At 43.4% G+C, this 14,605-nt stretch overlaps 1 protein-coding gene across 1 annotated transcript; it reads right to left on the reverse strand.

The window, feature by feature from the left end:
* Nucleotides 1-808: 808 nt before the first annotated feature.
* Nucleotides 809-7,594, reverse strand: LOC150006221 (uncharacterized protein C2orf78-like). The gene is made up of 4 exons (XM_090280128.1): nt 7,441-7,594; nt 3,899-4,663; nt 2,534-3,048; nt 809-2,218 (listed from the first exon to the last, which is right to left on the reverse strand). The coding sequence occupies exons 1-4, from the start codon at nt 7,592-7,594 to the stop codon at nt 809-811; spliced, it is 2,844 nt and encodes a 947-aa protein (XP_090136254.1).
* Nucleotides 7,595-14,605: the final 7,011 nt, after the last annotated feature.

The raw sequence follows: 14,605 nt of genomic DNA on the forward strand, positions 1-14,605 counted from the left end.
ATGCTGGCCTCGAGTGTTGTTGGGAAAGTTGACTGAAGTAGTGTCTTAGTGGGCATGGCGCTCAGGCGTTGCGTAAATGGTCGTTTACGTTACATGGCCTGTTCTGGGTATCCCTCCTACTGCAACAGTTCACCAGTTGTCCAGGCCCCAGTGACCAGCTGCCCCCAGGATAACAGTAATCCAGTGCCACTCATCTGGTAGATTCCCCTGTTTTGTACTCACCTCCCCCAACTACAATCAGATTTGGATAAGGCAACCCAAACCAGCTGGAAATGTTTCCAGAACCTGTTTTCTAATATATATACTTACTTGGTGATCATGAGGCATTCGGCCAGCCACCACAGGAGACTTTTTATATTTCTTCTGGCCAACCAAGAGTCATCTTCTGCCATCTTCAACTCTAATCCAATTTTCTTCTGTTATCTTAATTTTAGACCTTTTTCCCTCCTCTGTTTCTTTTTATAAACTCATAACACCTCTCCCCCATGGGAGAGTCCCATGGTCATTACGACCACGGACTAAGTTCCTGCCTTTTCCTCACTTCTTACCCCTTGTCCCTGATTTGCTCATCCAACTTCCAATATTTCATTCTCAGGCAGCCTTTGATCCCAACCGTCACCACAGAAAAACCACAGTTAACAGCATCTCCAAATTCAGAAGGCTTCTTTATTTCTCATCTACTAAGTCTATTACATTTATTTATTTATTCAATTTTATTAAGTTTTAAAATATACCGGAATAGAGAAATGTATATCTATCTATGGGAAGAAGTTGGTATTCAAAGTGGCACCAACCATGCTAGCCTCTCTTACCGTGCGTAGCCATAGTATTGAGAGATTTCCATTTCTTTTTCCCTTTCAATGAAATACTGCACTTTCCCCACAGAGGTGTATTTGGCAGCATTCTCACGCTCTAGTTGAGCCTTCCTCTTCATGGCCTCCCGCTCTGGCCTCTGCTCATTTGTGATGGGATATGATACGATGGGCCCAGAAATGCCGGGGTTCTTCCATGGCCTTGGCTGGAGGGCGAAATCCTGGAGTAGATACTGGTTTTGAGGCTTGGGTGGGAAGTGGGGCTTGGTCACAGTACTGTGAAAGGGCTCCCGTTGGAAAGAACTGCAACCTGATGTTTTGTACGGCACAGGCCTGGGAGCAGCAGACGGAGGGACACTGGGGCAGGTAGTGTTGGTCAAACCTGGTCTAGATGGGTTGGTTGAAACTGAGCAAGGTGGTCTGTCAGGACCTGTCAAAGGTGCAGCAGTGGGCCGGGATGAATGGACTGCAGCAGGCTGCACTGAGGTAGAACCAGGCCGGGCAGGGTTAGCCACAGCAGGCCGATGTGATGCCACAGGCTGTGGTCTGCGAGGAACTGGTCGAGCTTGAGGTTTGTCCAGTTTAAAAAAAGGCAAAGATACCAACTTGACCTGGCCAGGAGGTGGCAGCTCAATCTGAGTTGGAGAAGAACACTCTTTTTCAGCACTGCCATCTGTTTTCTGGTGTTTGACTTGAGTTTTCTCAGGACCTTTGCCCTCACCCGAGGTATCCAGCCTTCGTTTGGTAGGAGGAGGTGGCTGGGGGCCTTTAGGGTTGCTTGAGTTTCCCACAGCCCGGGATGAAAACAGTTCAGTGTTCTTATCAGCCTTCTTCCCTAGTGCGTGAAACACTTGCACTGATTCCAGCATGTGCATAGCTAGGCAGCTGCGAGGCTTTTTGAAGGTCTCTTGGGTCAGCTCAGTTTGATTTTTCTTCTGTTTCTTCTTGGAACTGGTTGGCTTTTCTTCTGCCTTAAATTTGTTCCCTGCCTGCTTATTCTTTTCAGCGATCTTGGAGTTGTTGTCTTTTTTTCTTTTGTTTTTTTCCTGCCCGTGGCTCTTAGTTTCGCTGTTTCTGCTGGATGCAGATTTGTGAGGCTTGCTGTTAGAATGCCTGGCTGTGTTTGTAGGAGCCATGCCACTGACTGCAACTTTGCAAATACCCACTTCTCCCGAGCACACGCAATCCGGGCTCTCAGACTTGATTTTGGCATTGGGAGCAACGCTGATGGGCTCGGAGGCTTTACGTTTGTTCTTCCTGGCTTTATCAGAAGCCTTAATGACACTTGAGTTCTCCTGCACCTTGTTCAACTTGTTGCCTCTGTTACCTTTGGTTTTGATCTCCTCAGGACCTTTGGATTGATCAAGATCTTCCAAGGGCTCTAAGAGTGAAGGAAGTTGAATATCCTTGGGACCTATGGATTGATCAAGATCATCCAAGGGCTCTAAGAGTGGGGGAAGTTGAATATCCTTGGGACCTATGGATTGATCAAGATCACCCAAGGGCTCTAAGAGTGGAGGAAGTTGAATATCCTTGGGACCTATGGATTGATCAAGATCATCCAAGGGCTCTAAGAGCGGGGGAAGTTGAATATCCTTGGGACCTATGGATTGATCAAGGTCATCCAAGGACTCTAAGAGCGGGGGAAGTTGAATATCCTTGGGACCTATGGATTGATCAAGATCATCCAAGGGCTCTAAGGGTGGGGGAAGTTGAATAGCCTTCACCAGTGTAGCGATGTCTACAAAACCATCATAAGGTTCAGTCCCATATTCAAGTATCTCTTGGTTTTTAAGACTGTTATTAAGACTCAAGGTTTTCTTTCTGAGATCATCCTTTTCACAATCAGGCTGTTTTTCTGGGACAAGAGGATCAATACTGTCCAGGAACTCATAAGTATCAGAGATTTCTAAAGGGAACAGAGGAAGATCTCGGTTTTCTATTGGGATCTGGTAGGAATCCAGAGGCTTTGAAAGGGTAGCTTTAATATTGTCTGAATTCTTATTTTCTCTCTGTTCCTGGCTTGGCACTGGAGGCAGTGATAGTAGATTACTAGAACTTTGGACAGGAGCTACCACTGAAATGTCCCCATTACCAGGTGGTGGATTACTCTCAAGTATCTGGGTATTTCTGCTATTACAGGACTGAGGGAGTTCTGGAGTTTGTGGCAGACAAAATGTTTGGCCTGGAGGTTGCAATCCCAGGGAAGTCTCCATCCTCAGGGAATGCTCCATCACTACAAAGGAATCAAGGAGAACTTAGTTAGTTCCTGGTAAATAAAATTCTTCCTTATCACAAATGCAGCAATCTTGCTCCTTCCAACAATGGGAAAGGTATTTCTATGAGCTCTTTTTAAGGATCATGGACTGCACCCTGTGCAAGAGGTAGGAGGCCACTGTTCTAGTTGTTACTGGTGGTCATTTAATGTCATTGTTCCATGGTTATCTTTGAAGTTCACAGGATTGTTATGAGTCAAATAAGAAGTAAAAGTGATTTTAAAAATATTTTACAAGCCTAGTGTTTTCACATATAATCCTTTTAATTCTTTCAACTTTCCTGAGTTAATAAGAACGCTTAATACCACACAGTAGGAGAAGGAGTGGAAATCTTCCTAATGAAATGAATAAGCACAGACAGGTTTTTAGCCTATTATTTTTTCTTTAACAAAGTATTGAGAAACAACTCTTTTAAGTCTTGGTATAAACCAAGAGAGAGAAAGTGAAATTGGCACTGTCACAGTAAGAGTTCTGAAATACCTTTACAAATAGACTAAATCAAGAAATCAGGGAAGGGAGTTCATTTCAGTGTGGTAGTACAGGGCAGTGAAGGGGTGATATCCCTTGGTATATGCTCTTGTGGTTCTCCTACATAGAGCATACATGGCCTTTAGATGTCCAACCTTCCCACCTCTGTTATGTGTTCCCGTAATGACTCTGAAAATGCAGAGTTCTGACTGAGGGTAGTAGTCTCTAAAGTCACAGGACATAAATTCCACCTGTCTGTGGACTCACCACTTCCCGGCTGCAGATTGACCCTATTTTTGAATGCTGACTTTATTCCTCTTCCTTTTTGCTCTTTGTACTCACCTTGAAAACTTGTATCTGCGATGGGTTGAGTGGGCACAGAGTAGTAGATTCCAGAGGTGGAGGCCGGTGGAATCACGTTTGTGGGCTGATTGTCCTTTAGTACCATGACCATCTCTGGTTGAGGGACAGAGGCTCTGCTTTCCATGTAAGAAACAACAGAGCCATAGGATTGGAGGTAGGGACCAAATTCTCCAGAGAGAAGAGGCCCTTGTGTGCCTGGATTATAGTAGTATACCTTACTTCCCTCCTGGTAGGGAAGTGACAGGCTATATCCCTGATTTGGAATCTGAGATGGTGCCACCTGAACAAGGCGGGCAGAAAGTGATGGATACAGAGGGGCCATGTTATTGGCAACTGAAGTGGTATTATACTGGGATACCATAGACATGGAGGAAACAGCTGTGTTTTGGCCAGTGGCAGGCACAGTGAAGGCTCTGAGTGATGATGACTTCTTTTCAGAGCCTCCTGTGATAGCCCACTGAAAAGCCCCAGGATTGGAAGCGGCTGAGGTGGAGATCTGGCTCTGGCCAATGCCTCCAGGCCACATAGTTGTGCTAGCATGTTGGTAGAGGCAGGCACTACCCATGAGTGCTTGGAAAGAGGTGCCAGAGGCTGATGGCAGTAGCCATTGTGAACTGACAGCTGGAGTAGAGTTACTGGAGAAGTTGCAGACCCTTCCTGTTAGGGAGGCTGCATTGCTCACTGCAGGAAGAGAGGGCTGTGTAGAATCTGAATTTCCAAGGAAATGTGGATTTTGGAAATTTTCTGTGGGGAACAAGAGGGTGTTGAAAAAAGTCAGTGAGACTGATGAACTCTCACTATGTTTGAAGAATATAATTATCTTTAGATTGTTGCTATGAGAAAGCCTCTAATACCAGTGCTCATTGAGATATCAAAAATAAAACAGTTTATGATGGTTGTAAGTGCTAGAGCAGTTTACTACTCCCTGTATTAAGTGCCTTTGCTCCCAACTGAGGAAAAATGTTCAGAAGACCAACAAGTGTGGTTTGTATATTGTTCTCGAGATTAGAATCAACCTCTCCTTGCCCTGTCATCTCTTGAGCCTGCACTTGTGTTGATTTGCATGCTATTTCCTAGAATTGAAGCGCTTAGAACCAGGAGTCTTTAGAAAACCTCTGTTCTAGCATTCTCATTTTATTTGTGAGGTAAGTGAGGCTCAGAGAGGTCAGATAGAGTTGTTTAAGTTCTCCCTTTATATCAGTATTATTCTCAGGTTACGTAACCTCAGCATCCTGACTGCCCTGCAGGACTGTGCTCTGAGCATTACACAGCCATAAACTGGGAACAATACAACTCTAATGTAGGCAGAGTTTTGTCCATGAGAAACCAGTACAGCTATTACCATCATAACCTTCAGTGTCTCATTTTGCCTGCACAGTTCACATGTTATTCTTAGAAATCACATATAACTCAGTCTGGCTGGTAAAAATGAAGGGTCATTCTTACATTCTTGAAGCCTGACTTCTGATCCTTTCTCAAAATGAGTATTTGAGAGTGTGTTTCTCAAGAAGTATTTTTTGAAAGAAAAACATTATTTAAACTCTCTGAGCTTTAGGCTACTCATCCATAAAGTGCTTATAACAACAACAGCAGTAATTCATATATGACAAGTGATACATTACAAATGAAATGAAAATCATATTTCAGAACTAAATATATATATAAATATATATATATATGTATATATATATATAAAATTTAGGGCATGCAGCAAGGATCAAAGCATAATAAATTTGGTAGTACGTGAAGTTCTGTTTTATACATGCAATAGTATAAAACTGAATGTTGCCTATTTTATTTCAGTGAGTACTATAAGCAAAGTGTAGCCCAGAATGAAAGGTGATTTTGAAGGAATTCCCAGCTAGTACACACAGACAGAGAATACATATCAGTAAAAATTGCCTAACAAGTAGCAAGATGCAATAAATGTGTATGTACAGGTAGCCCCAATATAGACAAATATTTTAGTAAAGCCAGCTATAACGCAGAGAGTAAAGTAAGTGTAAAGGAATTCCATTATTGTGCTCATTCACATTCATGTGAATATTACCCAGCAAGTACAGATATATAACAGCTATATAACAGTGAGTCCAGTAGAAATATATATTCCAATTAATAAAACACAAAAGGACACTTAAAAGTATCATGTAGTTTTTATATTTATCTTAAAACCTGGATTATAATGGCCTTCAACATCCAGGAATGTGTTATACCCAAAGCCTTCATCATAGATTTAATTTTCAAAAATTTGAAGTAAGAATACCCAAGAAACTCCACAAAATTGTTTCTTGATAAATGTGAAATTAGAGTATGGGGTGTGACTTTTCTCTTTTTCTTAGGTAGCTAAGATCTAAAAAGAGATGATGGCTGTTTATCAGTGTGCTGTCTGTGTTAGGGAGAAACTAACTGTAAAGATGAAAACCCACTTTGTCTCAGAACATAATCATCACACAAAAGAATTAGTCTTTCTGGTTCAAATAAGGATATAGCATTTAAAAATATTTATTTTTGATAGACTAAACATCTACAAAGTTTAAAAATCAGAATGAAGTGAAACACTGAAAGTGCTGTTTCCTCCAGCCCCCCAGATAACCAATTTTATAGTTTCACATTTATAGAAAACCTCTGCTCTGAAATATAGCTTTTAAATATTTATATTCAGTTGTCAATTGCCATCTGTGTTCAGAGAGGTGGTTTTAAACACAAACACATGACTTCTGGACAACTTTCTTTGCCTAGTGATACTCTATATTCTGGTCTTACTTTTCTTTCTACTCTACTAATGGAAGCATTTGCTAAAAGTCACCTTTATTTTGCCCTACTCTGAGCAGATTTTACCCTGTGCTATTGCTGCTTTAATTTAAAATATTTGGATTCCTTCAACATTCCATTCCTAACTACCACTTTTGCTCTTAAGGGTTCCTCCATGCTGTCTTCTTTCATTCCTATGGTTTTCCCTCCTTCGTTCTTATAATTTTGCCTCCCTCTCGGTTCCTCCTGTTGGCCTATGCTGATAAAAATAATACCTACATTTCAATATATTTTCACTTAGTTTGGATAGAAAACTTGAAAAACTGGTATAAATTACTTTTTAAACAGCACTAAATTTAAAACTCTGAGGTAGAAATATCAGTGGTGGGAGACCATTACACATGGTTTTATATATATATAGTTTTCTCTGTCACCTAGGTTTTCTATCTGTTCCTGTTGTAATGGTCTCGGCAAGTCTTGATTTCACTTTTATATGGGTGTCCTTTAAGGCTCATTATTAGAAAAGAAAGGGATTAGAAATAACAACCAAACTAATGTTTTAATGTAATAGATGAGGAAAAAGCAGATTATGTGAGAGATTGAATTACATGTCCAAAGTGACATAGCTAGGGAATGTCAAAATCAAAACTAAAGTCTCCAGATTTTCAGATCACACTTTCTCCCCTTATAATATAGTATTTTGGCTCTAGTGCTAAATGTAGGGCCCAAAAATATCTAAGGAATAACTTTAGAAAAGATTCTCTCATTACCTGACATGGTCAGAGGAGAAGAGGAAATATCAACTGTAGATGCAAAGGACGAGGAGACAATATGAGAAGGCTGAGTGGCTGGAGCCCAAGAGCACATGTGCCCAGTGCGAAAGTCACTGGTCGCACTGGTCACTGGCCACTGGTTACTGGTCATTGGTCAGTTGTGATGATACAAATTTATTTACAGGCAGCTCCATGGAAACCCCAAGATTCTACCAGGTTGTGGTAGGTTTGGTGGGAGAACGATGTCACAAAACAGGCAGTTTAAAGTCACCAGGGAGCCAATAGGGAGCTCAAATTCCCAACAAGATGACAGGATTGGATGGAGGGAGCTAAGTCAACAACTAAATGGCTGAGTTTGGGGGACCGTTGTCATAGTTTACAAGGCAGATGTGATAATCTCACTTTCCTCAGGCTCTTATGTTAAAAAAAGAATCATCTCAATGTTTCTATAGATGCTCATTAATATAATTAAATATTAGTTAATTCTCTATATTATGTTGTATAATAGGATATTGTTAATATCCTTAGGTAGAAGGGAAAGGGCATCCAGGTTATATAATTACAATGTTCCCAATGAAATTATATCAGGCCATCTCATTAGGGAATATACTGCAGCTTTGGAGGAGCAGAGAAAGGGATTAAGGAGCTCTTTGTGTGACTAGGTTAAAGAATAAAATGGAGTTTGTTGAGTGCATGTTGTGGTGAATGATGTGGTCTAAGGCTCCCACTTATAGTTCCTTCTCCTTGAATCCTACCTTCCTTGGGCTGGGCTGGGCTGGGCTGCACTAAGGTGGGCCTGTTTGTACTTGCATCTCTCTTCTGCTCTCCTTTTCTTTTTCTTCTTCATTGTCCGTGTTGTATCTGAGAACAGATTTGATGTTGAATTCTTACTCTCATGGATGTTACTTCCTGTCAACTTTGAGCAGCCGGGACTTCTCTTCAGTGTCTTTGGCTTCCCCAAATGGACTCTGCCCATTAGAAGCAAATACCAAAGAGCGAGAGGGGTCAGCTCATTGCAAACCTTTCCGCTCCCAGCCTTTGGTTGCGATTCTCTTGACCAGATTTTGCCTCCTCTGCTTCTTTGGCCCATGAAGGAATGCTGCCATCCTGTTCTTTCACATGGAAGAGGCATTCACAATATTCTCCATTTCCTTCTTACATAAAGTGTATCCGGTGTGGCAGTTACTGTAGTCTCCTCCCCCTTGCAAACAGCCTCTGTAGAATTTTGGGCCTCTAGGATTCTCTGTCTGCCATGTTTGGGTGCAAGGCCAGGCAGAAATGAAGAGGATAATAGTTAGAGAAAGTCAAGGACATTGATGGAGAAGAGGGAAGAGGGAAGGTGAAAGTGTACAGGAAGAAGGAGTCTGATGTGGACTTTTCAGTTTCTGTGAGAAATAGGTTGGCACATTATGACCTCATTTTTTATTAACAGAATATATGTGCTAAGTAATGCAGAAACCCCCAGGAATTCTGTTCAGAAGAGAGAATAATCTTCCATGTATTTCCTACTTTGTTATATGTATTATTACCTCACTTATATCATTCACTGGTATGTTTGAAGATCATGCTGTGTATCAGTGCTCTGCCTTTGTCCAGATGTTCTCTTCCTTGTCAAAATTTTAAAGATTCTATCATTGTAAGACATATCACATGTTTTTGACCTGATGACTTTTTTTAGAAGCATCATGAACCACCTTGACCTGATGGATTTTGTGGAGAAACTTAAAAAGAGGTCTGTGAGCAAGGCACTGTGGTGAGTTACACTGTGCACCAAGCAAAGGGAGAGATGTGTGCAGTCAGCCCGACTTGGCCTTGGTTGCCTCTGCTTTTCTTCCCCTGCTTAGTGCTGCTCACATTCACCACTCTTGTGACTGTGAGTGAGGGCTGAGTTGCTAATGACCTAACAGGGTGGGGCCAAAGTAGGTATACAGTTTTTCATATGGAAAGTAATACAAAAATTAATAAATAATGCTATTAGAATAAACTGTTTTACCTACTCACACCATAGATCCTCTTTGTCCCCACCTGTATATGGAGTAAGCTGCTACAGTTGAGAGTTGAGTAGTTGACACAGAGACAACCCCGCAAACAAAGACTAATATATGTACTGTCTGGCTTTTTATAGAAAATGACTTCTGGCCCTTGATGTTGGTAGGGTCTTACAGGCTACTGTTGGAATGTTGGCTTTGATTCTGAGAAAAATGAGGATCTCTGGGAGGGTTTGAGCAGGAGGAGGACAGGATCTGACTGAAGTTTTGGTGGCTGTGTTGACAAGTTTTAGAGGCAAAGGTTGGAGCAGGTAAGCCGATTAGGACTGCGGTTCCCAGTACACTGGGGTGCCCCCGGAACACCACAGCAAACTCATCAGGGTGTAGCAGTGTATTTTAAATTTCTGAAGCATTTACAGTGATACTTGACAGCTGTTAGATACCGTGTGTGCTTCTACCCAGTGATTAGTTGACAGTTTCAGCATTAGGTCACGCTATATTCTTTTCAATGTTATCTTGTCTTTGTGAAGTTGAGTTTTTGGCAGTAGCTGAAACAAGAAGCAAGCACTATTAGAAAACTGATATGGAATAGGAAATGAGGCTGGCAGGATCCAATTTGATTTTAAGGTATGACATGTTGTCGTCGTCGTCGTCGGCAGCCATCCGTCTCGAGAGACGATGGTGTAGCTTCTTAAGAGTCTATCTGCACCGCCGAGAATGGCTGTGCAGTCCGACTCGGGAGTGACATCGTATCTGTCTCCTCCCGTGTTGAATCGACATCTTGCGATGACGCTGAAGCTACAGAGCCTGGGCAGGGTGATATGGAGGGTCTGCTGTTGCCCGTGCAGCAGACCCCCCCTCTCTTCGCAGCTGAAGGGTCCAAGGGAAAGACGGAGTCAATACAGCTTGGGTTCAGGTGCGCCGCAGGAGTTGCCGGTGTTGACTACAACGTCAAACCGCCTTAGGGACTCCGGCTCCGGATTTTCTGTCGGGGTTTACTCCCCTAGCCTTTCCCCTGAAGAGGTATGCCGCAAGGCAGCGGAGGTTTTTTGGAATCAGAGTTTTCCTTCTCTGATGTACCCTGACTGGAAGATCGAACCAGCGACACTTAGCTCGCAGGCCGACGCTCAATCCACTGAGCTAAACCAGCCAGGGCATGACATGTTGTACAGTGCCTAATAATCACATGAGTAATTGTGGTTCGAGACGGACGGCTGCCGATGATGATGACGATGAATTGTGGTTAAGGGTAAAATAAAAATATTTTTAAAATTCGCATGTATTATTTTTCAAATATCTACTTAGTCGTTGAACGATCGTATCAGTACAATGTGTAGTTTTATTGTAGCATTTTCCCTGAAGCTGATGTAACAAATGAACACACCTGGGTGGCTTTGAAAAAAGCACAAATGTATTGTCCACAGTTCTGAAAGTTAGAAGTCTGAAATCAGTATCACTGGGCCCAATGAAGGTGTCAGCAGGACTACACCCTCTGGAGGCTGTTGGGGGAGATCTTGTTGCTCCCCTCTCGCAGCTTCTGCTGGTCGCAGGCTTGATCTGCTGGTGGCGGCAGCACTCAGTCTTTGCCCCATCGTCACATCACCTTCTTCTCTTCTGTCTGCACCGAATCTCCTTCTGCCTCCACTTTATAAGGACGCAGGGGTTGCATTTATGGCTCAGCTCACCCTGATAATCCAGGATGACCTCTGCATTTAAAGATCCTTAATTTAATCACTCATGCAAAGACACTTTTCATAAATAAAATAGCACCTGATCTCTTTGGGTGGTCATTATCCAGCCTACTACAGGCACAAATGCTTTTTAAGTTTTTGGGAACCAACTACTTTGATAAATGGAACTGGTAAAACTTTTATTTTTTATTTTAATCCTAGAGGTTAGAAACCAAGGGCTCTGTGAATCTAGAAACTTTGGGAAATTCTAAGATAGAAGACTCTCCTACTAATCCAGGCAAGAACTGACGGGAGACTTGGAATAAAGTGGATGTGGAGGAAAGTGCTCAATTGTGAACTGTTCGTGATACAATTTGAGACTAAGGCAGATGAAATTTTATGATGTTCTGGTGGGTGGTTGGAATGAGCAACTGGGAAGTTGCTTTACCATGGAGTGAGGTGAAGAAAACTGTGCAGGTGCAGGGACCAGGTTTTTTTTCTTTTTAAGTATATTTTATTGATTATATTGTTACAGTAGTTCCAATCTTTTTCCTCTTTGCTCCCCTCTGCCCAGTACCCCCCTCCTCCAGAAATCCCATCCCCCTTAGTTCATATTCATGGGTCGTGCATATAAGTTCTTTGGCTTCATTCACCCTTTCCTATATTATTCTTAACTTCCCCCTGTTTATTTTGTACCAACCGATCATGCTTCTTAATTTCTGCACCATTTCACCATTTCCCCCTCCCCCCTCCCAGCTTATAACCCTCCAAATAATCCCCATACCTGTGATTCTATCCTTTTCTGGTTTGCTTCGTTGGATTTTGTTTTTATATTTTAGATTCAGTTGTTGATAATTGTGAGTTTGTTGTCATTTTAGTGTTCATAGTTTTGAACTTATTTTTCTTAAGTAAGTCCCTTTGACATTTCATATAATAATGGCTTGGTGATGATGAACTCCTTTAGCTTTACCTTGTCCGGGAAGCACTTCTTCTGCCCTTTCATTCCGAATGACAGCTTTGATGGATAGAGGAGTCCTGTGCAGGTTGCCTTTCATCACATTAACTACTGCTTGCCAGTCCGTTCCTGCCTGCAGAGTGTCCTCTGAGAAATTAGCTGATAGTCCTATAGGCACCCCACTGTAGACAATTCCCCACCTCTCTCTTGCTGCCCCCAGGACCCTCTCTTTATCTTTCACCTTTGGCATCTAAATCATGATGTGTCCTGGTGTGGTGCCCTCTGGGTCCAGCTCGCCTGGGACCCTCCGTGCTTCCCAGACCTGTATATCCATCTCCTTTGCAAAATTTGGGAAGTTATCCTCACTTTTTTCAATTCTTCCTCATTCTGCACTGGTTGACTGTTTTGTTCTTCCTTATGGTCCAAATCGTTGATTTGAACCCCAGTTTCCTTCCCTTCACCGTTGGTTTTGTGTGGATTTTCCTTCGTTTCACTTAGCATAGCCTTCATTTCTTCTCTTCTGTGTTTGCCATACTCAAGCATATCTGTCAAGCCTGTGAGCATCTTTATCACCAGTGTTTTGAATTCTTCATCTCTTAGGTGGTTTATCTCCTCATCTGTTAGAGGTTGGCTATCTCCTCGTCGCTTAGTTCTCCCACTGGAACCTTGATCTGTTCCCCATTTTGGGGCATACTTCTCTGTCTCCTCATTCTGACAGGCTCCTGTGTTTGTTTGCCTCTGTGTCCCAGGTAGAGCTGTCACTCCTGTTACGTTGTAAAGGGCGGAGCCTTAGGGATTTGTCAGTACAGGGTGACCTGTTTCACCATGTTGTGGTGCTGTATGGGGTCCGAGGGGGAACAATGCCGCCTTCCCAGCACTCGCCCCTTGGCCGTCGTTCCCAGAGTGGGTGGGTCTGCGGACGTTCTAGGACTGTGGGGGCCCTTTACACAAGCGGTCCCTGCTGAGAGACTTGCAGTTTCTTCCTCTGCCCCAACCGCAACTGCTGTGCACAGTCAGAAGCAATGAGGCTTGATTTTCCCCAGTGCTGGGACTGTGAGATGAGAGGTCCGGTGAGGGGCTGGGAACGCTCCTGACTTTTTAAAACATGTGACTGCACTTTCTGCCGCTGCCGCCCCTGCTGCCGCTACCACACTGCGTCCTCTCCGCCCTGGCTCCGCCCCGCTACCTGTCTGCATGAGTATTTCTTCTTTATATCTTTGTTTGCTGGACTTCCATGTAGTTTGATTTCCTCGAACTTCTGGTTGTTTCTAGTTTTGAGGTAGTTGTATTCCTTCTTAGTTGTGGAGGGAGACTCAGCCTGTCTGTCTATGGCCGGAAGTAGGGGTTTTTTTGTTGTTATTGTTGTTGCTATTGTCTCTTACAAGTAGGGCAGTTGGGGCATTCTGTTTAGTCGTCGTCGTCGGCAGCCGTCCGTCTCGAGAGACGATGGTGTAGCTTCTTAAGAGTCTATCTGCACCGCCGAGAATGGCTGTGCAGTCCGACTCGGGAGTGACATGGTATCTGTCTCCTCCCGTGTTGAATCGACATCTTATGATGACGCTGAAGCTACAGAGCCTGGGCAGGGTAATATGGAGGGTCTGCTGTTGCCCATGCAGCAGACCCCCCCTCTCTTCGCAGCTGAAGGGTCCAAGGGAAAGACGGAGTCGATACAGCTTGGGTTCAGGTGCGCCGCAGGAGTTGCCGGTGTTGACTACAACGTCAAACCGCCTTAGGGACTCCGGCTCCGGATTTTCTGTCGGGGTTTACTCCCTTAGCCTTTCCCCTGAAGAGGTATGCCGCAAGGCAGCGGAGGTTTTTTGGAGTCAGAGTTTTCCTTCTCTGATGTACCCTGACTGGAAGATCGAACCAGCGACACTTAGCTCGCAGGCCGACGCTCAATCCACTGAGCTAAACCAGCCAGGGCCAATTCTGTTTAGTACACTTTTAGAAAAGAAGATAAAAAGGGAAGGAAAAAGGGAAGCAAAAGATACAGGAACATGACTAGAGACTGCCTACAGACTCTCCACCAGCCCACAGGCTTATTCCACATCTCCTGGTGGACAAATGTAGCTCTACACAGGAGGCCTTCAGGTCGTTGTGTTTTGCCTTCCTCCAGCAGCCCACAGGCTTATTCCACATCTCCTGGTGGACAAATGTAGCTCTACTCAGGAGGCCTTCAGGTCGTTGTGTTTTGCCTTCTTATTCAAAATGTGGTGTGAACAAATGTAGACATGAGGTGCTATGCAATAAGAGAGGGGAGACAGAAATACTTGTCTGACCCAAAGTCCTATGAGGGCAGGGCAAATGGGACTCTGTTTTGGGGAACTGAAAATTACAGGGTCCCCAATTTAAAAATATATGTAAAAGGATGGAGCAGAATTTAAGAAAAATAGGCTCTGCAACACAGTGATTGGATATCCTCAAACCCTTTCCTGGAAATAGGTCAACCCAAACAAGATACCCATGGGTAGCATTTACCACAAAACTAGAAACCCCAACATAAGAGGGTGCAGGATACACACACCTGCCAGGCCTCAGCATCTGCACCA

Source organism: Furipterus horrens, unplaced genomic scaffold (assembly GCF_987537825.1).
Source record: "Furipterus horrens unplaced genomic scaffold, mFurHor1.1.pri manual_scaffold_6, whole genome shotgun sequence".
Taxonomy (NCBI): Eukaryota; Metazoa; Chordata; class Mammalia; order Chiroptera; family Furipteridae; genus Furipterus; species Furipterus horrens.